This window comes from Akebia trifoliata, unplaced genomic scaffold, assembly GCF_017979445.1.
Source record: "Akebia trifoliata isolate Shusen 1 unplaced genomic scaffold, ASM1797944v1 Contig00346, whole genome shotgun sequence".
NCBI lineage: Eukaryota > Viridiplantae > Streptophyta > Magnoliopsida > Ranunculales > Lardizabalaceae > Akebia > Akebia trifoliata.
In genome coordinates, this window is record NW_028236973.1 from 1 (window position 1) to 24,289 (window position 24,289).

The 24,289-nt window shown below is 34.0% G+C and overlaps 2 protein-coding genes and 1 long non-coding RNA gene across 16 annotated transcripts; all 3 read right to left on the reverse strand.

The window, feature by feature from the left end:
• Positions 1-1,066: 1,066 nt before the first annotated feature.
• Positions 1,067-7,561, reverse strand: LOC147381574 (uncharacterized). 14 transcript variants are annotated; one of them, XM_086430237.1, is made up of 6 exons: positions 7,299-7,561; positions 6,560-6,676; positions 4,397-4,614; positions 2,001-2,096; positions 1,797-1,842; positions 1,067-1,675 (listed from the first exon to the last, which is right to left on the reverse strand). In XM_086430237.1, the coding sequence occupies exons 4-6, from the start codon at positions 2,046-2,048 to the stop codon at positions 1,110-1,112; spliced, it is 660 nt and encodes a 219-aa protein (XP_086286363.1). In that variant the 5' UTR covers positions 2,049-2,096; positions 4,397-4,614; positions 6,560-6,676; positions 7,299-7,561; the 3' UTR covers positions 1,067-1,109. The 14 variants fall into 14 exon arrangements, with proteins under 14 accessions (XP_086286363.1, XP_086286362.1, XP_086286364.1 ...); XM_086430236.1 differs by having other exon boundaries at positions 6,776-7,561; XM_086430238.1 differs by lacking the exon at positions 4,397-4,614.
• A 2,498-nt stretch (positions 7,562-10,059) lies between these two features.
• LOC147381575 (uncharacterized) lies at positions 10,060-11,651 on the reverse strand. The gene is made up of 3 exons (XR_015174477.1): positions 11,568-11,651; positions 10,677-10,753; positions 10,060-10,284 (listed from the first exon to the last, which is right to left on the reverse strand). It is a non-coding gene; the product is annotated as an uncharacterized LOC147381575 (long non-coding RNA).
• Positions 11,652-20,536: 8,885 nt separating this feature from the next.
• LOC147381576 (uncharacterized) lies at positions 20,537-23,221 on the reverse strand. The gene is made up of 2 exons (XM_086430246.1): positions 22,735-23,221; positions 20,537-21,091 (listed from the first exon to the last, which is right to left on the reverse strand). Exons 1-2 carry the CDS (start codon positions 23,177-23,179, stop codon positions 21,012-21,014), a joined length of 525 nt encoding a protein of 174 aa, XP_086286372.1. The 5' UTR covers positions 23,180-23,221; the 3' UTR covers positions 20,537-21,011.
• Positions 23,222-24,289: the final 1,068 nt, after the last annotated feature.

Here is a 24,289-nt window from a genome sequence, read left to right on the forward strand (position 1 = left end):
GACCGTGCTCTATCCATATGTGAGTCATCAAATGTCTAAATGACATGTTTTTCCAAAAATATAAATTCGGGTGACCATTCACGCCCAATCCCCAATTTGAATGGTGGCGACTCCAAAACACCCCAAAGTGGAGGGATGTTTTAAAAATGTTTAAAATCCCGTGTCCACAATTATAAATTCATTGATTCAAAACATTAGATGTGTGCTTTTCTATCCATGTGTTCATCAAAACTTTCGAAAACTCAATCAAATTGATCATTTCTTCTAGACTCACCTTCTCCCTTCTTTATATGGATTAGTTAGGTACTAGTTATTGATGGATATCACTCTTATTAGAATTCTCCATTATGTCCGTTTTCCACACTCTTATTTGTTCTGCACCGATCATCTTTTATGGATGAAGGTTGAGAACTTAGAGTTATTTTTTTAGTAAATTTCATATACATCAATGTCTCTTACTAACTTTAATGAATATTCATAATTCTAATGATATTGAGACTCTTTAATATCGATATCTATAATGTATATAGAATATTTGTGCCACTACAAAAATTTTAGGATTTTAGCAAAGGTCAAAAACCGTCACGAATACCAAAACTACTGCCGTTATGATCAATAGCGATGGCCAAGGGAAACGCCACTATTCATGGTGTGGCTAAAAGCCATATGAACCCCAATAGTGGCGGCCAAAAACCATCACTAATTGATTGTAGTACCGTCGCTAATCAGTTTTTATTACTGTAGCTATAAATACGATTTGAATCCCTATAGTGGTAGAAATCAGAGTGTGAGTGTGCCATAACAGTTATATAAAAAATGAACAAACAAACCAAAATGGATTTCTTATGTAAGCCTATGATTATTCCATATGGAGACCGATTTTCAAGTTAAAGCGCGTTTTTCTAAAGACTTCAAACCTTTTATATTTAACTAAGACTCTTAAGTTCAGTTATTAGAAATTTTTTTCCAATGAGATATTTGTCTATTAAGAAATTCTACCATTATAGCTTTGCTAAAAAAATATCCAAACACCAAATTCCTCTAGTAATGAGTCCACTGGAAAAGATGACAGAACGACTTCCAAATTAGAATCAGAAATCTAACCAATGTTAGAAGTATAATGGAAATTTTGTTGAAGGGACTACAGGCAAGTTATTAAGGAGTATAATGAGAAAGAATTTGTAATTTGTTCGATAAACAAATGATACCCCTGATGGCATTCCAATTGGATCCTCCACAAGTTCTGAGGCTCCATTTGATCCCATCCTTCCATATATCGCCTCTGAATTTCGATTTTGTTCAGAACTCAAGTCTTTGGATTGTTCATCACGTTTAATCACCCGGGGTGGGAAGCTTTTTGAGTTCAATTCATTGTCTGAATGCCATCCATTAACTTGTACACCAGACACTACTTCCTCATTGCCATGGTCTCCATCGAAGTAATGTTCCTCATTATCAGACAAGCTATGTGATGTTTCCATGTCATGGTAGCTTTGTGATATTTCCGTGTCATTGCAACTTTTATTCATCTCATCCCCATTCCAGGACAAATTTCTGCCAGAAATTGAAGTAGGGGCACAAGGCAATGAGGGTGAACTTGTAATCTTACGCATTAGACCACCCGAAACACCTTTGAATTGGCGCAGAATATCATCCATGGCATCATCCACATTGACTGCGGATAAAATAGAGAAAGTATTAAGGTTAACAAGAATGCCACATAAACAAAAAGCTGGAATGAAGGAAATAATCAAAAAGAAAAACAACATACTTATTAGGGGAAAAAAAAAACATACCTGCCAATGATTTCATAACTGAGGTAGATTTTCCAAAGAAATAATTCTTTCAAAACAAAAAAATAGATAGTCTTAGGCCATGTTCTCAATCATTCAGCTTGAAAAGAACAAAAATCTGCATCAATGGCACTTATTAAAAATACATACGTATTGATGGCATATTCATCTTTACAAAACATAATTGTATACAGAAAAATTGCACACCTTTGATGAAGCAACAAAAGCCTCCAATGATGGATGATTGAAGACCATGACATACAAGAAAGAGCACTAGTAGCAAAATGACTCTTAACAAACACACTAATACACCCAAAAAAAAAAACTCAGCAATCGATTGTTAAGTGCAATAGAAAAATGAATGAAATCAATCATTATATTTGGTACAACATCGTAATCCATGTTTTAATGAAATATCATGAATAAAGCAACAAATATATAAAAGATACTAGAAGACATCACTTAGACAAAATAAACAAACATGATTCAATCACATTGCAGTAGCTGACCCGAGAAAAAAAGACATTTATGTATAATATGGCCAATGGAAAAGTCAAAAATCTGAACATGTCAATCACAGACAGTTGGCAAGACCAAAATACAGAGGAATGAGTAGCAATGGATAACAATTTTATACCCTAGTTGCAATAACAATTTTCTCAAGGGATTTGGTTGAAATGGATAATCATTGGGATGGTTCCAATATTAGATTTTTCCAACTAGTGTTGAACTTGATGTCTTACTATGCTGTGGTTGCATTATACTACATTTGCAGGGTTCTGGTGGTGTCTTTGTCAAGAAGACTACTCTTGTCTTGATCGTTGGTGTCTATGACAAGCCTCTAACACCTGGCCAATGCAACATTATTGTTGAGAGGCTTGGCGATTATCTCATTGAGCAGGGTCTTTAGTCACCTTGTTATGTGTTAGTGATTGTTTTTGGCATCGTCGTCGTCTTCTTCAGTGGCTTGCTTCTACCTACCTACCTACTCACCCTACTTGCTGTTGGAATGGTTGCAGTGAAATAATATTACATAACTTGAGGTCTTGAGGAACTTTCTATGTTGGAAGTGTTTGGTACAATGTAGGTGATAGATATGATTTCTTTCTTGTTTTATGGTCTTTATCTGTCTCCCTGAAAGGGTGGTTTATGATGTTTTTAATTGAGGTGTTGCTATTTTATCTATCTATCATCTATTTATTTATTGGGTTGTAGTGGATTTGTTACATTTATTTTTGTTGTTTCTTTCTAAAATTAATTCTTTGTTATAGGGTGGTATCTATTATGTGTTTGACTAAGCCACTGTTGTCCATTTAATGGATTTGATCCTTCTCAATGTCTCCCTTAAAACAAGTCCTGCTGGCCTTCAAATCTCTATTATTTAGAGATGAAGGCCTCCAAATCAAACTCCAACTGTCCTTCAAAAAGAAGAAAACTCTTCTATATCACTGTTCATAGTTTCAAATATAGATGGGGGAGAGAAGATTTGAAGATTCATCTTTTTCAGAATATCTATTGTGTCCTTTGTTTAAGGGTCAGGATCCCTCGACTCTTAAGAATGACTCATCAAAAAAATTCATGATCCCACCCTTATCCTAAGGATAAATCTCAATCATTAGATTTTGTGTTTAGGATTATGTGTTTTTTTGGTGAGTTATTCTTAAGGAGTCAAAGGATCGCAATCCTTTTATTTATTTTAATGTGAGTGAATAGGGTTTCAGAGGAAGGAATAGTGATTTAATATACACTTTGTGCACAATAAATGATCAGATCAAATTTAATATATAAATTGTATCTTATATTTTATTGAATTTATGATGTTTTATTTAGATTTTGTATATCAAATCGGGTTTGATCTGATATGACTGTCGTTAGATCAGATTTGGATTATATTATTTAAATCTGATAAAAAGGACAAGAGTTCTATCCAATGCTTATTGGATTTGTACTGATCCTCATTGGATTGATACCAGATTAACCCCCAATCAAATCTAGACCTAATTGTTGACAGCCCTTCCCATCATACAAAAAGGTGTTGAATCAAGCTTTCTTGAAAAAAAAGCACACACACATACAAAATGCTCAAAGATTTAATATAAATGTGACATGTGAAGGAGAGAAATTTAAAAAAAAAAAAAAAAAAAAAACACTAATGCTGGAGTGACACATGGGTGACACAAATGACATGGTGGTGTGCACCTGACGGTAGATGTTTTTTACACGTATCTCGTAGAAAGCATCTATGGTTACGTGTGCGCTACCATGTCATTGTGACACCCTATGTCTCCCTTTGTGTAATTCCAACACGATTAAAAGAAATAACCTTTCTCTCTCCTAACTTCCACCACCTACGCCAATATCATCCTAATTAAGAATGACTAATCCAACACAAAACAAAAGAACCATAAAAAGCTCATCAATTTTCAATTTCACACACACACAAGTCTTGTGATTTATTATATTAGTGAGCCATGCTTAAAATAAGCATAAAAGAGAAGTAAATTAAGGAACCAAAGCCAACCTAAGAAAACTGAGAAGCATTACAAACAAGATATTCGAATTGAATCCAAGCTAACAGGTACCATTATTGCTTTCTCACTTACCTTCAACAAGTGTTGCTTTCTCTACCCTACAAGAGTGGTGCAAATCCACTAAGATTTCTTTGCTCACGGTCATAGGGTGTGTGGTAGGCATATAACATCTCTTTCATGATGTGAACATAGCAACACAAGCCTAGTTTCCTCTACATCATAATGGAGATTGGTAGTTGGTTTGAAATCCAAAACCCAGGGCTACAGAAACAACAGCCTTCTCACATGGACTAGAATCATTGAAGGCAATATGATATAAAAGCATGAATTAGATGGTTGATGAGGACAAAAGAAGGCATGGATTAGATGATATAAAAACATGAATTAGATGGCTGATGAGGACAAAAGAAGGCATGGAATAGATGAGCTTCAACTCAATCATTCAGAAATATTACAATGAAAATAACTCCTTAACATGATGAAAAACAACAACAGAGAGTATCTTTGATAGGTATAAGTTTTTGTATATAACATCCATAAATTATACATTTTGTTAATATGCATTTAAGTCAAGAAATAAAAAAACTCATTTGTTTTGAAAATCATCCTTGTTTCCAATGAAACTTCCAGTTTATGAGAACAGTTTTCTAGAACACCCTATATTGAATTAACATGGTTCAGAGACTTTGAATGAGAATAAAATGTTTTCTCCTTCAATGAGGAGACACAAAGAAGATTCGGTAAAAATGAAAATGAGATAAGATTAAGAAAGAATAAATGGAGTGACGTCATTGGGTTTTTCATATAAAAATAAATAGAAGAGGTAACTGCAAGGGAACACTTCTCAATAAGTAAGGTGAAGATCTAGATTACAAGTTATGAAGTTGTTTCAAAACACTAATCTGACACAGAGACATCAGTAAAAAGTTATAGTTTACTAAATTACATCAAATCTAAAACATTAAACATTTGAATAAGTCTAGTTGAAGCCTGTAGGAATTAGGATGTTTTAAAAGAGTCCCCAAAAAACAGTATATTCAACAGAACTTTCAAACAAAAAAAAATCAATTGAAAAAAACAAAAAAGTAAAACTCATTGTAATTATAAAAATGAGAGAAGTCAATGATGGAAGAAATTAAATTTGACCCTCTAAGGTAAAAAAGAAGTTCCTTCAATTTCAGTAAACAGTTAAGCTTCACCCTATCCTAAGATTTCCTTTTCAGATTGAAAGAATGATAGGAAAAGAGGGGGGGAGGGTTAATCTTTATCAAGTTTTACGAGCTATTTATTGTTGTTTCTATTGAGTGTTACTGAACAAAGGTGTTTGTTAAAAAAAAAATCAGAGAAGAACTTGGAAATAGAAGTTGACAAATGAAAGAAAACATTTGCTTGAACATATAAATAACGAAGATGGTTCCCTTGTTCAATAATAAATCAAGGCTCGATACATAGAAGCCAATGACAACAGAGTATAGAAATCATACGAACAACAATAAAAATGAATGGAGGACTTGTAAGTTTAAAATTTGGGTTGGCTGAATGAATCCTATTCCTCTAGCTGTTCAATCCTGTCTAGAGCCGAAGTCTTCTACCATATGCACACCCAACCTATTTCAGCTGAGAAATTCTACCATATGCACACCCAACCTATTTTAGGATTCAGTTTGATTTCTTTGTTTTATTGTTACAATTTTGAAATATCATATTGTAAATACTGGATTGAGCTTGCCCTGGACAGAATGGGCTCATAGAATAGCAATTGCTATTGTTCTTCAACCACCTTTAAGGCATGGATATAAAAGCTCTACCTTCTCTCAGATGGTTCCTATGGAAGGATTTGGTTGTATCGCAAACCTCATGGACAGTGCTCATCGCTACGGGCTGCTTGGTGTGCATAGGCCAAGTAATTCCCTAACAAGCAGAACTAAAGCATAGCATGGGGTGACACTATGCGTTAAAACACTAAAGATGGATACGATATGGCACCATGGCTTCATTCGGTCCCCAATATGCATCATGTGACCCCTAAGTCATCCATTATATAAAAAATAGGCTAAATGGAACAACAACCCAATATCAGACAAAAAATAAGCTATAATTAAACATTACTTGTAACCATCAATGTTGGACTCATTTAATCTATAGTGCCAACCAGAAGGCCATTTCTCCTTAAAAGATCAAAGCAATGCATGAGTAGATGACATTAGAGATAAAGCTCTAACAAGAAAGTCGAACCTTATCTTTTGTCCACAAGGTCTGTCTTGTTCTCAACAAGAACAATAATAACATCACTACCACATTCTGTGCGAACTTCCTCAATCCAATGCGGAGTATTTAGGAAAGATTGTTGATCTAAACCATAAAAAATAAAAATAAAAGTAATCAACACATATTCCTCAGGAATGACAGCATAAAAATAAATAAATTGTTTTTCTGATTGGTAACACTGACCTTACAGCACAATAACAAGGATATAGCAAGGGAAGAAATTTCCTTGTACAACAAAACTACAAGTTTAAAATTCTAAGAAATGTTGTTATAATACAAGTAACATTGGACAATAAGTTTAAATTTTGACAAAAAACATACAACACCTAATTCTTTAGAAGTTAAATGAGGGTAAAAAATTTCTTTGTTTGCAGCTTCTGTAGGTCATCTTCAACCTTTCCAATGGTCACTTGCAATGTTTTTCCCTCTAACAAGACAAATCAAATTCTATAAAAAAAATGATTAAATTGAAATTAGGATTTAATTCTATAAAAAAAAATAAAGTGAAACTATAATCTATAATATTAATCGAAATTAGGATTTAAACCTTCAACCTCTGATCGAATACGCACAATTGAAATCCATAAACTATGGAAGGTAAGGACGATTGATGCTTCCAAATAATAAAATCAAATTTGCTTAAAAAAATCACAATCGATGTTTCAAAAACAAATTTGCTTAAAAAAATGAAAAAAAAAAAACTCACAATCTATGAGATCTGAAACAATGCAGAAACGAAAATTGATGATTATTTCGGGAAACACAAGGAAAAAAGAAAAAAGTCACAATTTATGAGATCTGAAACATGAAAAATCCTTTGAAACCCTCAAAGTTAGAGAGAGAAGGAGATGGTGGAAGCCTCGAAGACGACTTTGAGGAAGTCTTAAAGAAGACAATCGCAGCTTCACAACTTAAAGAAAGAGCTCGAGATCGCAGCTTCGTGGGCTTTTTTTAATTTTTTTTTATTACAAACATTTTGGCCACTATATATATATAGTGGTGCCTATTTTGGCCGCCACGAAAAATATGTGTTAATTTTTTTTTTTTTTTAACAAAGAACATATTGAGTAAAAATTCGTTTTCTTATAGTGTACACGCCTATTTTAGCTGCCGTGAAAAATATGTCAGTAAAGGCTTGTGTTTTTGTAGTGTGCAATTAAACAATAAAAACTGTGAGGTCAATTGGGCCACACGACATAGAGTTCTAATGGCTCATAATTAGAAAGGGGGAATAGAGCAGGCAGTCTTGAGCGTAATGTGATAGTACACACTTCCTTAGGGACTGCGAGCAGTTTGGAAGAACAGAAGTTTGGAACCCAGCAAGCATGGGAGCTACGTTGGTTTGATAGAGAGCCCAAGCCACTTGCTAGGGTATAAAAATCCTCCCAATCCTATATTCCCGGTTTCAAATCTTTTTCACCATGTTTAGGCCAAACCTCATAGTCAAATTTGTCACCAAGTTTAGGCCAACCCTCCCAGTCTTTTGTTATGCAAACGCCAGACCAAGTCATGTAGCAATATTGATGACTTGTAACTCATAAGAATTCGCTTTGTATTTCAAAAACTATAAAACCGAAGTCAATACTAGAGATTGCCATCATATCACAACGTGAAAAAGCCTATGGTCCGCTGAATTTTTCATCGTCAATTTTTTTTTTTTTTCCGATGGATTGAAATCATCAAACTAATGGAGAATGGGAGAGATTTGATGGCTCTAAGCTGTCAAATTGGGGAACATCAAAATTTTCAACGATCATAGGCCATCAAAATTTGATTCTAAAATTTATGGGCTTTGACCCGTCGAATTTTCTTGTCAAGTTTTTCCTTAAGGTAATACTAGAGATTGTCATTATATGTTGGTTGATTAAGAAAAAATCGCAACACCCAAATATGCATCTTCCCTTGTAAGAATCTTGAGTTTTTATTTTTGAAATTTATTGGTTGACCAAATACACACTACCCATAAATCTTTACCGATTCAAGTCTTTGGTAATATTAACAAGGAAAAAATAAGGCAAATGATGATGACATGCAATGGATATCCTAAACGTAATATTATCGATCGTTTGAGGAAATCCATCAATCTTCATTCAATATTATTCACTTTTCAATCAAAATTAATTGCCTCCATGTCCTTTCTTGAGGACTTCTTTTCCATCCTATTGTGTTTTTGACATGTCAACAATATTGAAAGTAATGGAAAAAAAAAAAAAAAACAATATGTATATCTAAAGGTGATTTTGATGGTGAAAGGAAATGTATTCATCTCCATTCAATTAATATTAGTGACTTACTATTAAATTAATCCATTGTCTTTATAATGACCACTCCACCTTTTCGAATGCTTCTATTAATATGATAGGATCGTTAAAAGCATAAGAGTTGAGGTGCATAAAGACAATTAACATCCTTGACATAATCTTCTGAATGATGCAAAGAAATCCATCAATGTCGATTAAATATCATCCACTTTCTATCAAAACCCATTATCTTCCATAATCTTGCTATGGAGCGTCCACTCCATCCTATCCTGTGTATTTGACATATCAACAACATTAATTAGAAATAAAATGATATATACAGAAGACAATGGATACCCTTGATGGTAATGCACGCAAGGAGATCCATCCTTTCTCATCAAGAACACCCACTCCATCATGTCGTATGATTGTTGACTTGTTGACAATATAAGCAATGTGAAAGACGGTGCCTATAAAGACAATTGATATCGTTGACATAATCTTTTGGGTCTTTTTGAAAGGAAATCTATATACCTCCATTCAATATTAATCACTCCCTACACTACAACATTTTTGGTCTATAGCGGCGGAAAAATCCGCCGCTAAATGGCAATCTTTCCGCCAGTAGAAGCTATTGCGGCGATGAGCAGCGGAAACTAGATCCGACGTTGTATCCTCCGTCGCTAAATGTAGCGGCGGAACATAAGATCCGCTGTTAAATGTACTATCTTTAGCGGCGGATATTTCTATCCGCCACAATAAATCGATTTTTAAAATTAATAGAATATTCAACATATAACGGCGGATCTTAGGATCCGCTGCAATAGATCAATTTTTAAATTAATAGAATAATCAATATATAGCGGCGGAACTTCATATCCGCTGCAATAGGTTAATTTTTTAATTAATAAAATATACAGCTTATAGCGGCGGATATTCAGATCCGCCACAATAGGTCAATTTGCAATTAACAAAATATACATCATATAGCGGCGGATTTTAGTATCCGCCGCAATAGGTCAATTTTTAAATTTAAAAAAAATATAATTTTTTTTTCCTGAATTTTAACAAAGATCTGTTTTTTCTCCTTTATCAATAGAATTAGTAAGTAATATAATCCACAATAAGGACACCCAATTAGTAGACCTGATGATACATCATCAACACCGAACAACTTCGATGGCACTTAAAGTCAGTGGGCAACCCATCATCTAGATAGCATAATGATCAGTTAAAAATATTGATAAAGTTGTGAATAAATAAACAATGGGAAACTAGATAGCATAATGAGATCTGTGTCATATATATATATATATAAATAGCAGTAATTATCCAAGCAACATACCACTGGAACCGATACTTTCTCAACAAGGATATCTCTGTATGGACGACATCATCATTCTTGAGGCAAATCTCACATAGTGCAGCAAACAGATAAGCGATTGCAATTCTCTGTGAAGAAGCATGTTTTTGTTAATCAAAATTTTCAGACACAAATAAGCTTACACAAACTGAAACAAGCTCAAATGTGAACACTGTTTAATGGCCATTTCTGTGATTATAGATCACATAACACCAGTGTTCTAACAAAGGGATAGAGAATAGTATTAGTATTTCCATGGCTAGTCTCCATGAATTGAAGGCAAAAAATGCTGCAAGTTAACAGTACTTGTACTTAACATTGATTTCTGGCATGGATTCATCCAGAGAAAACATATTGTTTCTATTGGACTCTCACCAGATTCAACCAATTCAGAATTCCAACTTGGAAAAAAAAAAACAGCTAGCCATGCTAATAGATCCCATGACCTAAATTGTAGCATATGGAGTGGGAAAAAAAATACCTGCAGTATACCCATCCATCTAATGTGTTCGATATCAACTCCATAAGTTAGATCATAGAGTCCATGAAAATAACCTCCTAAATAGAAGGAAAATACACAAATCAGAAATAAGATTGAATATTTTCCTACACTGCTGCAGGCATTCATCAGAGAGTTGTTAATGTTCTAATTTAATATCTACTACTTGTAAAGAACAGGGCTGCTTAGATATATATACAAATTTTTAGCCAAAATCTTCAAATAAACCTATAAAATAATTCTTTCACTTAATCTCCAAAGGGGTATTATGTCTTTTAAGAATACGTTCTTGTTCCTGAACTTCAAAGAGATGAGTCGATCTCCTCTTCTGAGTCTTCTCCCTTTCTATCCCCCAAAAATTGTTATAAAGGGAAGAAAAAAATAGAAGTGCCTCCTGCATTTTTTTCTTTTCTTTTTTCAAACACTGAATTGGTATTCTTTTCATAAAAGTTTTTTTCCCGAGATTTTGAAAAGATTTAACTTTTAATCCAAACTCAACAATGCTTCCATTGGCTCCATTATTTAACTATTCTTATATCTAAGATTTATATGTAAATTTACTACGATACTCTTAATAATTTCATGTATTTTACTATCAACGCAATAGAAAAAGTGATTGTCGCATTTCTTAAAGGGCAATTCCTCGACTTAAGCATATCACATGGGTTTTACATGCCTCCTGCTAATATGTTTGACTAGAGTTAGAAAAAAATTAACTATTTTCAAACACTTCTCTACAAGCTTCCTTTCTTTTTTGTGTACCAACTGAGAACAAAAAATATGCATGCTAATGCACTTTGAAAGCATAAAAAAAATGAGGAAAACCAAACGCATATTGAATTATACAGTAAGGAAAATAATGAAATACATCACCTTGAAGCAAAAGACCAAAGGCCAATAGTTTCAGAGCCCGAAGTACAGCCTTTTTAGATGCAACAACTCTGCATGACAATTTCTGTGTGCAATTTAGATTGTTAGCTCAAGAATACTTCAAGAAAAAACTTTTATGACAAGATCAATCTCAGTCTCGTATACTAACTTTTATGACCGTGTAAATAAATCTTGTGCAGACTCCATTTCACCACCACTTGTGGCACCCTGGTTTAAACAATGGTGACAAACACTGATTTCTTTATGACATGTAGGTGACAAACACTGGGACTGGTGCTCAAACAACGGTAAAGATAGTGGATCAATGCAGCAATGATTAAATACTAGAAACTTGACAGACCACAATGTTAAACCCTCCCTCCTTTTTGAGATTAGGGCACGAAAGGCTTAGTGACCATCCAAGGTGTGATGGTGCTCCCTCTATTGACATAAGTCATCACTTTTAGTTGTTGGTCACCTAGTATGCAGGTATGTTATACCTTTTATTATCATTGTCTCTTCTGTGGTTGCAAATTGTTGTGTCACATCAAGATATGTTCTGTTTAATATGTCATAAGCAGAAATTGCCAACTCAAATACCAAACTGTAATCATGATTTCAACATTACACTCCAATGATTGCAAAAACTTAGAAGCTATAAAGGGACTAGATTTGTTTTAGGAGCTGGTATTTCCCTATGCAAAATACTAAACCAGAAACTATAGATGTGAGACTATAAGCAGATCTCCGGTTATTTATTTTGGACAACAGAGTATAATGGAATAAGGTTCCATCAAGATGCAGAATTTGATTTTAGTTCGTTACTTTAAAAGCGAAGATGAGAGTCTTGACAAGAGATTAAAAAAAAAAAGAGGGGCTGGCAAGGGATCAATAATAGAAGACACGTCTTTGGAATGGACAGAACTGAAAGGAATATCAGGATCCATTTACCAAACCAAAATCCTTGGGAGAAGGCTTCGATAATGTTGATAACAGTGATGACTTAATATGTCAAAGGCCATGAGAGACATGGCTGGGAATATACAAGATTGGGTTTCAGATAGTAAATAAACTGCTGGTTCGACAAATTAGGCACGAGTCTCTATTAGAGAACCAAGAAAGCATTTTCAATGAAAATGCCTAAGTTTTCCTTTCAAGTTCTCACAAATAAAATTTTGGAAAATGAGGCAAACTTCTCTTACGATTAAAACTAAGAAAGTGCTTGAAATATGAAGTATTGCCAAAAAAAGAAAACAGAAGCATGGGCACAACCTATTTTAGCATGTTTCAAGAGGTGTCAAAGCCCTAATATTATGGGGCCTGAACAACAGAAGGTTCAATCAAAGTTGAAAATACAATCAAGACCACTTACCTTTCCAGATTAAACAGTGTTCCCTCATCTGTTCCCTGAAATAGATCATCAATAGAAGCCGCTGCTGTACAGCAAAGGCAACAGTGATGATTGTATAACTCATCGATAAGGGTGATAAATCTTCATGCCTGAAGAGCGAAAAGACATTGATATGAATAATATAAAAAAGACTTCAAATGCAAACACAAAAAGTAATTGATCAGATGGATTCGATATTAATTGATCAAATGGATTTGAAGGACTTCAAGACTATAGGATATACACAGAAGAGGGAAAGGAAATTTAAAAAAAGAGAAATATAAGATCCGCCTGAGGCAGATCAAATTCCATCCATCTAAGGCAAGTCGACCATTTATCTCTGTGGATCCTAGCTTCTGTGCCAATGGTTTATTTCCCTAATATGGTTGTGCAGCATTCAAACTAGGTTCCCAGATGGAAGACAGTTATTGGATCTTAGGCTCGGCATCGAAAAGATGTTGGTCCAGCATTGTGGACACAACAATCTACGTGCATGTGAATATCTTGAGAGCCAACCATGGTGCACCACGATGCTATTTCAGATGGATGAAGTTCAGTCCGATGAAGTTCAGTCCACCTCATGGTGCACCACGATGCTATTTCAGTTATCTAGAAATTTAATACAAAAACATACCTCTTGATTGCCTATTATAAGAAGTTAGATCATCCTTTTCCCTCCTCCTTTATCCGGGCTTAGGACCGGCAACGTAAAATGTTTAATTTTTTCATTGGCGGAGTTAAAAAAGTTTACCTAAAAAGAAAAAAATTATTAGTTACTACATAGATCAATCAGTAATCAGATATGAATTTATTCGGAAAAATTAAAATAGAATTAGTCTTCTATTACAGGGGAAGAAAGTGAACTACAAAGAGAAGACATAAAGGACTTGTAACTTGGAGAAAGTCTGAATATCTCCGGACAGCTGACCTTTTAGTCCCATACTCATAATGGTCTGAGATGAAATCAGTTGGGTAAGTATTTCAAGTATTCCAAAATGAAAAGATTGAAGAACCAACATAAGTGATAGAAAAGAAATTAAAACAAAGACCTACATAAAGATGACATGTGAATTGGTGTAATGGATTCCCTCCCAACCATCACCACAAGGATCTGATCCCTGCCAATTTGGTGGAACGTTCTGCCATAGATTCTTGAAGGACATTAGAGCAGATCTACATCATAAAAACAAGGACTTACATCGAATTAGCGAGTTTTTCTTTGTTTCAAATGTGATCAAATTTCAAGACAAGATTTAGCTCCCTCTCATTAGTGTGTGAATGAATTACAAACAAACCATATTTGAAGTTTAATACATATAATTGATGAAAAACTAGAGACAACAATGATACCATGTACCATCCCCAATGTTGCTCTTTGCCATTACAGCCAAAAGTTGGAACATGAGAGCGGCTAGACAGGCCTGGTTTGTTCAACCCATTGGAAAAGATAATAAACATGAGAGCGAGCAGAGACCTAAAGTTGGTCTCTGCCATGTGTTGTAACGTTGTTCTTCAACACATCCTTGTTAATATCAAGATTTTCCCACCGAAGACATACTTCCCCATGTCCTGGCTGATTTCCTCAAAGTATTTCCCAATTAAGTGTTTCTCTTGGACGAACTTCACATTGGAAAAAATATCCGAGGACAGCTCGATAGCCTGATTGAAACCACTTTCACCTCTATAAGAAATGTCAACTACATTCAGTAACTTGGCTTGGAGACAAGGATAAAGAAACCCATCGCATATCCCGTTGAAAGTCTTCCAACAAGGTTGAGTACAAAAGGTCCCTTTTAAGGTCATTTAAGGAGATGATATGCTTAATTCCATCTTCCAAGCATTTTCAAAGTTAAAAAGAATTAAGATAGATGAAGCAAACCTTAGCAAAGTATATGGCAAGCCATCCTGCAACACTTTAAGCAACTGCAGTTCTCATGGCCTATTTCCACTCCATGAAACAAAATTAAAATTTTGTGATCCAAAAAATACTAAGTATGTTAGATATTGTTAGTGTTGTGCTCTTCTTACTCCTTTTCGACCGATGAAATTAGTAATAGACCTACTCCTGATCGTACCAATCATTGCTCCAATAGTCAATATGGATCCGACAATTGAGTATTGTATAACAAGACACCCAAAACAGAAAAAAAAAATGCAAATTTATCACGACGATTTGGAGAACCTTGTTTTCGCCATTTAATTGTATCTATTTCTATATCTTTTCTTAAGATTTATGTTCTAAATTTTTTGATCACCATCAGGAGTGTACTAACCAGAGCAACTGATAGGACCTCAGCCTAGTCCCAGTTGTGTTATTTTTGAAGATGATAGCATTGGGAGTGGAGCACTCAGGCTTCCCACTCCAGACCCAACCTTCTCCCATTTGGTTGTCATAGATGTAGCATTGTTGTGGTTGCTGAAATTGAGTTTCTTGCCTTCAGATTGTCAAGTGTCTCCATGAAATCTGCACACGACGAACCTACACAGGAAATTGAATACTGAAATTGGTACCAATATGATAATATATGAATGAAAAAAATGGTTCAATAGTTTATGCATGATTTTATTAGTAGTTCCTCGTATTAAAGAAAATCAAAAAGGCCATGGATTTAGGTATTAAGAGTGGATATGAACATTCTTAACAGAAAACATGGCTATAGGCAATTAAGTGGATATTCTGTTTCATTCTTTCAGTCCTTCTTGAATTTGTAAGAGCACGTCTCATTAAATCTGAAAAATGGGTTGCACCATTCTAATAATTATTATGAGACCCAACAATGTGGAAAGTGTAACAGCAGAAACTTGATGCCAAAGGAAGTAGTGTTGAAAATTTTTGGATATAATATAATAGACCCTGTATGACCTCCACACATAAAAAAATTTCTTTTAACAATGACTTAGGTGTGAGCATCTGATAAATCCCTTCAAACAATTCATGGATGCTTCACTCTAGTAATGCATTAACTAACCCAATTGGGTATCTAATTAGTAATTAATGAATCATTTTTCCTGTATTTCCAGAGTAATCTTGGCAAATAAAAAGTACCCAATATTACATGCGCGGGCAAAATTGTTCAAAATGGATTCCTAAAGTTCAAAATAAATCGACCCGAGTGATTAAATTGCAACAAGAGTAAAAACAATTGCATGATGAAGACATAATAAAAGAGCACAATCTCATAAATCACAAGACAAATCAATCACTAACCTCCAAGTTACAAAGATACCTAACACACCTAAGAATATCAACACCACCCAACAACACATCCAAAGAAACCGTTTTTTATTCTTAATTGTGCAGGTTTGTGAAATGGAACCTGGTTTTTATAGGGAGTGTGATGTCTTGGTGAGGGTGATACCTGTGTTGATCACTATGATTACCATGAAGACATTCCATCATGCCATTCCAAGGATGACACCATTGATTCCATAATCCGATTAAGTGAGAAAATACAGAAAAGAGTCATCATCTCTACAACAGTAAATGAAAATGCTGGAGAGGTCAAGCAGAACAAGTGCATTACATGCAATGCAGTTGTGAGGGACGCCAAGCAATATCGGGAGTACTTTAAAAGCGAATGGCACAAGCATAACCTATCATGGACTTTAAGAGCACCTTAAGTGCAAGTTTTTGTCTTCATGGACATGGACTTTGAATACATATCCACAATCTATCACATTTTTAAGACATTGAGTTACAATATATATATAGAGCTAACATATTGGATGATTAGGTACATATGTCATGTTCTTTACTGATTTTTCTTGTTACAATACACATTTGATTCACATTGCATTTGATGATTGATAGAGAGGTGAATGATAGCTATGATGTAGTACTAATACTATTCTTTGAAGAAAAAGAAAAAAAACAGATGTCTATACAACCTACTATGCTGGTAAGAAACTGAGTGACAACTACCATCCATATTGACCATTTATAATATGAAACTCCAATTTACCCCTAACACTACCCCCTATTTATCCCAACGTAATAGAAGCTTTGCCAACTCTACAACTCAGATATTGAGAGAACTACCGAAGTATTGCCCAATCTTCCATTGAGCTAACAAGCATAAAAATGTAAAAAATAAAATATTTACATAGTATCTTTATATTTTTGGTAGAGTTATCAGTTTTAATTCTTACTCTGGCGAAGTAATTTGGAACACCTCTTTGTACATTATGCACTTGGAAAGATCAGACGAAACAACCAGAGGTTGCCCCTTTCACCACTTGCTTTGCCTTTTTTGGGTTGCATCACTTGCTTTGCCTCTGATTTTTGGGAGTTTGTGACAACGTTCTTTTTTTAGGTTCTTCCAAAAGTCTGCTGATCTGGCATTCATCAGTTATTTTAATCTTTGCAGTTTGTGATCGTCTCTTTAACTGGTTGGGGATTACTTATCTTTGGAGGTTACAAGTTCTTTATTGGAGGCATGAAAGACAAGAAGGAAGAGGTACTTATACTTTTAAATCTCTAGTTACTGATAGAGTTTGAGATAATGTGAATAACCAGGATTGTTTGATCTCTAGAAAGATTCCATTCAATAGAGAAATAGGTAAATTACAAGGGAAAAAAAAAACCCAGCAATAACTATTCTAACTTGTGTGATCTCGTTACAGAAATTGGTCAAAGATTCTCACTAGAGGAGGTTTGTTGGATGATCGGTGGTGGTTTCTGTTATAATATCCCTAAATGCATCTGGAAATAAAGTGTTTGCTAGGACTTCACAATCTTTATTTAGGGTGTGAGGGTCTTTTTCTTGGTTTGAAACAGTTCAGTTTTGGATGGTTTTGTTTGTTACAAGACTTTGTTGGATGACAATGATGATGGATTATAAGCATTGAGAGAGCCACTTTCTTTTGCTTATCTGTCTAATTTACACATATAGGGCTCTGATGCATTAAGTAACAGGTTTTTTTTTTTTCCCCATTAAATTTTCAATTTTATATGTTCTGATGTATTTCATCAGAACATTGATTATGAAGATTGCAAATCTGCCCTTATGTTCTACTCTTTTTAGTGATCTCTCTCCTCTCTTCATTTCTTTTGACATGTTCACCGTTTTATTATCATTCTTCTTTCTGGTTTAGAATTCTGAAATAAAGCTCTCATCCAATCTGATATCCCAGTCATCTCGAACTCAAAGTTAATTGCAAATTTTTGCATAAAAAAGCTAGGGTTTCAACCCGACAACATGTAGAACAATCGTAGTTCAACATCAAAAGAGTACCTGAGATACGAATTCAAATTGAAGATTGAGGAGAGTTTGTGGCAGCTGAGGTTGAGGGTTCAAGTCCCTCCTTTCACTCCTGGCGATACAGGGTAGATATGGTGGCGAAACAATCCGGCATCAACCTTCACGACAGCGACCACGAAGCTGGTGCTACACGAAGCAACCCTCTAAACAGAAGAAGGGTCGATTGAAACTCCAATCGAGCTCAAACAGAAGAACAAAGGGATAAAACTCTAAGATTTAGGGATTTCAAAGAAATGGAGAGAATGAGAAGAAGAGGAGAAAATGGCTGAACGAAAATGAAGATTTTTGAACCTTCGTCCTCTAACATTACCGCGAAAATTTTGCGCCAAATTTGTTTGGAGTATATACTATAGCAGCGAACCAAACAATCCGCTCTTACTGGCAATTAAAAAAAAATTCCCCCAGCCAAACCAATTAAAACAACCATTTTTTTAGTGGCGGATCTACTCATCCGCTGCTATATTAATTTTTAAAAAAAATATTTAACACACGGTAAATTCATAAATCGAATTTTTTATATTAAAAAAATTAATTTTATAGTGGCGGAAATACTTATCCGCTGCTATATTCATTTTTACAAAAAGAAATTAATTTTTAACGGCGGATAAATTCATCCGCTACTATATTCAATCTCACTAAAATGAATTATTTTACCATTTAAAAAATCCTATAGAGGCGGAAATAACAATCCGCTGCTATATTCAATTAAAAATAAATTGATAAAGAGCAGCTCATCAACATAACTTTTTCTACTTGTAAAATAAAATTTGATTTTTTAGTGGCGGATAAATTAATCCGCTGTTATATTCAATTTTTATTAAATATTTAAAATATTCATTTTATAGGGGCGGATATTCTAATCCGCCGCTATATTAAATTTTATAATAAATTGATAAAGAGCAACACATTAACAGAACTTTTTATATTAAAAAATTGAATTTTTTTACAGGCGGATTTTCATATCCGCTGCTATATTCAATTAAAAAAAATTTATAAATAGATCTCACTAAATCGAACTTCTAATATAAAAGAAAATTTGATTTTTAGCGGCGGACATACTATTCCGCTGCTATAGGAATTGAATATATGAGGTTGGGATTTGTTTTGGGTATCTATCGCGGCGGATACAATTATCCGCTGCAACATGTATATATATAGAGGCGGATAATCGGTTCCGCTGTTATAAAACGCCGCTGTAGGCCAAAAATGTTGTAGTGCTATTAAAACTCTTGACACCTTAACCTTGCTTAGAAACGTCCAATCCAATATGTCATATGCGATATTAAGGGAAAAGATGAAAGATATATGAAGACATAGATTTAACATTATCAATTCATATTCTTTCAATATTATCAGTTTTCAATCAAAAACCATTTTCTCCATGCCCTTTCTTAAGAAAATTCACTCTATCATGCAAGGTTTCAAAATTCGTCGAGACCAAGTCGTCTCGATATCAGGCATGGACGAGGTGGATGGACAAGTCAATTTGTTGGACGAAATTATAAATTCCACGTTTATTTTTCAAATTTTTGAACAAGACATCTCAAACATATCAGAATACTCGTCCGAGACGACTTGGTATCTAGCATGGACTAAACGAGACGTGAAACTGAGTTTCAAAACCGTGCTATCATGTCATATGCTTTTGACGATGTAAAGTTTATTGGTTATACATCATTTTTAACTATATGAACAAGTTTGCAAGCCTTGAAAATATGAACAAACACCCATTTATAATGAAGTTTGAGCTGTTAAAAAAACATTTCTTTTTCTTTTTTTTTTTCTGGTTTTTAGGAAAAAAAAAAACAAAATATGCTAAAGTAATGTTCTATCAATGTATTGCTGGAATGAAATAACTGATGAACAAGGGGATAAAATATATCTCAGAAAACCCATAAAATAAAATAATAAAAACAAACAAACAAAAACTCTAGGCTAATATCCCAAGTGCACGCCAAGAATACATGAGACATTTCTTACATGATTTGATAGGAAAATATTCAAAACAAAAAAAAAATACTCTATTGAGCTTGATTTAGGATGTAAGCATTGAATTGATGATGTATTTCCTTTTATCATTAATTTTCTTCTTTAAAATTAATAAATTTTAATTAGCCAAAGCATCAAATTCGACCTTCATTTTCAAGGGAACTTAGAAAGAAAGTCCTCAAGTAATTTTCCCTTTTTTAATACAAAATTTAAAGTCCACAGATTTTCAGCTTATAAAATTTGGATTAGATTTAGTGACTCATATATTAACTGAAAAAATTAAAAAAGAAGCAAACTTCTTCTGAAAGCTATAATTGTTATGAACATGTATCGATTGTCACTCAACGTGCTCATATCTAAATGTAACGTAACAACAATCATCTAAAGGAAAGAAGAACAGAAACCAGCGATGAAGTGTAATTATTATAATAATCTGAAAGGGGATTTATTCTAATAATATAAATCTTAATTGCTTGTTACATTCATATAATATATATACCTCAGCTTCAAACCTTCAAGTAAATCATGTTGGACTCGAAGTAGGTATTTTTGGTTAATCTCAGACCCATTAAACATTCTTCTTTCTTCTTCCTCTACCAATTCAAATGGCCCCAACGCTGCTGCTGCTGCTGGTGCTGCCATCGTCACCATATCTAACAAATCTGTCACAATTAGATGAATTGTAAGAACTATTAAAACCCAATGGTGGCAAGTGGGTTTTTTAGATCTAGCAAAAATAGGGGGCTCCATTGTTAACCTCTTCAAGGTTAAAAAAGTATTTATCGATTTTGCATAGAAACCTCAATATCAGCTGCACAATTTAACAGTACATGCCACTGCCTGAGCCCAGTATTTTAACCTTGCTTTTACTTCCTCTGGATTGTCCCCTGAAGATAATATTTGCAAACAAAAGGTTAGAAAACAGTTTCTTTACACTAGAGTTCATAAAAATTTGTATGTGTTTAGCGGAAACGAGCTAGAATTCAACTGAATTGCATGCGTGAAGATTCAAAAAATCTGGAAGTCATTATCATTAAAGAAAACTTAACAATATTGAAGAAGGTACCCTATCACCAATTAAACCCCAAAACAATATGATCCAAGACAAAAACATATTGATGATCAAAAGAAGGTTTGAACAAAATTTCACAACTGTTTAGCTTGCCAATGAACATAAAAATAGTCAAAAAATAAGAAAATAAGCTCTACAAACTATCAAAATTTTTTTTCATGGATTGCCAATGTGTCAAATTGGGTTATCTTTGAACACATTTCCCTGCTTGGTATACCTTCAAAATGCCGTAAATTTCACAAAATTTTACGCTGCAACTGTCGTTTGCACTGTCTTTGGGATGGTAAAGTTTTGTGCCATTTCTTAATAGAAAGGGTCAATTACTAGTTCATGAGATGAAAATGAGTTATCTAGGATTCCGGCTCACTGTTCATTTTAATCACCAAAACAAGAACAATCACGTTTTCGTTAAAAAAGAAAAAAATCAGATCAAAGTGACTATTTCGCAGGTTTAAAGTAACAATTCTACAAAATAGTCACTTCAAAAACCTCTGATTTCATTATCACTCAAAGTTTTGGTAATTAAACTGAACAGTGAGACCGAATGGTAAATTCGTCAAAAGTTCATCACTTTTTCATAAATATCTCTAATAGAAATTGTGAGCCAAGGGAAAATTTGCAGAAATTTGTGATTGATGCAGGGTAACCAAGCACCTAATAAAATGGTACATCAAATCGTGGAGGCGCAACCGAGAACCGAAAATCAAGAGGTATTTAACAATCCAATTAAGATTAAGTTTGAAACTAAAGAATCCCATGTTTTGCAAATATTTCCTACCAAGCCAAAAGATAAAACCAACAAGTATTTCAGATCAGAAACCGTGTTCTGTAGAAATTGATCAACAAGATGTTTAGTTATCTTTGCTGTAAAACCGATTTGTTTGGTGTATGGGTATCCAAAAAAAAATCAAAATTTGTTACCCAAAAAAAATATATATTATTAATTTTTAAGTGATGCTCTTTTCAGTCAGAAAATCAATCACAAGCAGATTAAGAATCCAAACACATTTTCAAAGAAATTTTTTCAGGTAAAAAATTGAATATTTATTAATATTCAATAAGAAGTTAAACAAAAATCAGGTATTTGATATCAACTTACCCATAAAAAATAAAAAATAAATATAAAAAAAAAAAAGGAAGGAGCACATTTCTTATATCTATTGATCTTAATCTTTAATTAGAACTGTGGCCTGTTTGGATCGCAATTGATGCGCTAAAAAGAGAGATTTTTCTAAATATTTGTTTATAGAAGAAATCATCTTGATTTTCGGACGCAAAACCGGTGATCCAAACATCTACAGAAAGAAAAATAATTCAGGAAAATTTCAATTTTTTTAAAAACTAATCTTCTAGAAGAAATCAAACAAAAATCACGTACTAAAGTAAAAAATTTCAGATCAGTAACAAAAAAAAAAAAAAAAACCCCAAAAAACAATTATAGAAACCCACATTACATACCAGGGCTAGAGATCTTCCAATTCGAAATCGGACCCGATACAGACGAAGAAGAAAATGTCTCTGTCGGCATTGCAGACGAAGCTGAAGCTTCTGTAGAAGGTTCAGGCGGCTTTTGTTGCTCATCTATGAATTTCTGACTCATCGAATAACAGAGCTCTAAAGCCGGTAAAGTGTTACAAAGCTCCGGAATTTCTTCATAGTTGAATCCAAACCCTAGATCTAAACAACCCTTCAACTCATCAAGATCTTCATCTGTTAAGCTGACAGTCCTCGAAACCCCTTTCGATCCTCCTTGTTCTTGATCTTCTTCGTCTCCTGCTTCAACGTATCCTTCAAGAAACACTTGATTCTTCTTCTTTTTCTTCTTCTTCAACAACCATGGATCTTTGATTCTCTCCTCTGCAACTTCAAGGGTTTCGTCTGAGAGAAAATTAGAGTTCTCCATCTCTCCCCCTTGGTTCTTTCTTTCTTTCTTTCTTTCTCTCTGATGTGCGTTGTCCTTCGAAGGGGTACCTTTTATATTTATTTAAATGCTGTTAATAGCCCACCAACTTTTACTAATAACACACTAATCAATATTAAAATATTTGCTAAATTCCTTTGTTTCAAAAGAGATTGATGTGTTGTAAGTAAAAGTTGGTGTTTGCAATAACATTTCTCTTATTTAAAAAAGCCCCAAAGATGTATGTATGATGATATGTTCATGTATGATGCTTATGACATGAACATGTAAAAGGACTGTTAGAAAACATGACACGTGGATCATCTCAGTCAATAGCCATATATAATGGGAAAACCACTAAGTGTGGACCCAAAAGCATGTTATTAAAGCCCACCATGTTGCCTTTTGAGGAAAGAAAACGACAAAATGAATAATAAACTAATTGTAAATTACAAATTTACCCCTTAATGTTTATCTTGGGTGGGGGAGACGTGGACCTCACAAGCATGGGTTATAAACTCGTCTGATAGCGAGAAGTATCGTTCGAGTTAACTCGATATTAGAGGTGAACGAGACTAACTCACAAAGTTATTTTTTAATTGAATTTTATTTTTTACGTTCAATTTTTTAAGTTATCTCACAAAACATCTTAAATATATCGGAAAATTCGTCCGAGATGACTCAGTATCGAAGTTGAACGAGACGAGATGCGATATCAAATTTAAAAATCATACTCACAAGTCCGAATGGCATTTTGTAAAATGTACTCTGAATATTCTCGAAGGTCCGTCTAAAAATAAAAGTGTGAAAAGTTGACATACTGTCGTTGAAGTAATCCTAGTCAAAGTTTATTCTAAAGAGTCGTGCTGGAGTAACATCAGGGACATTGGCTGACGTGGATGTGAGTTCGAATCATAGATGCTTTTCATCTAAATACGATGAGATCTCGATGAAATCATCTATGATTGTGTGTACACCAATGTAACCCAAAATGTTACTTCAACCTTATTTTATTCTAAATATGGGTATCGGCAGCCTAAATTGAATTTCTATATTTAGACGTATTGTAAGCCAAATCTTTAAATTGACCTTCGTCAAATATAATAGATGGGT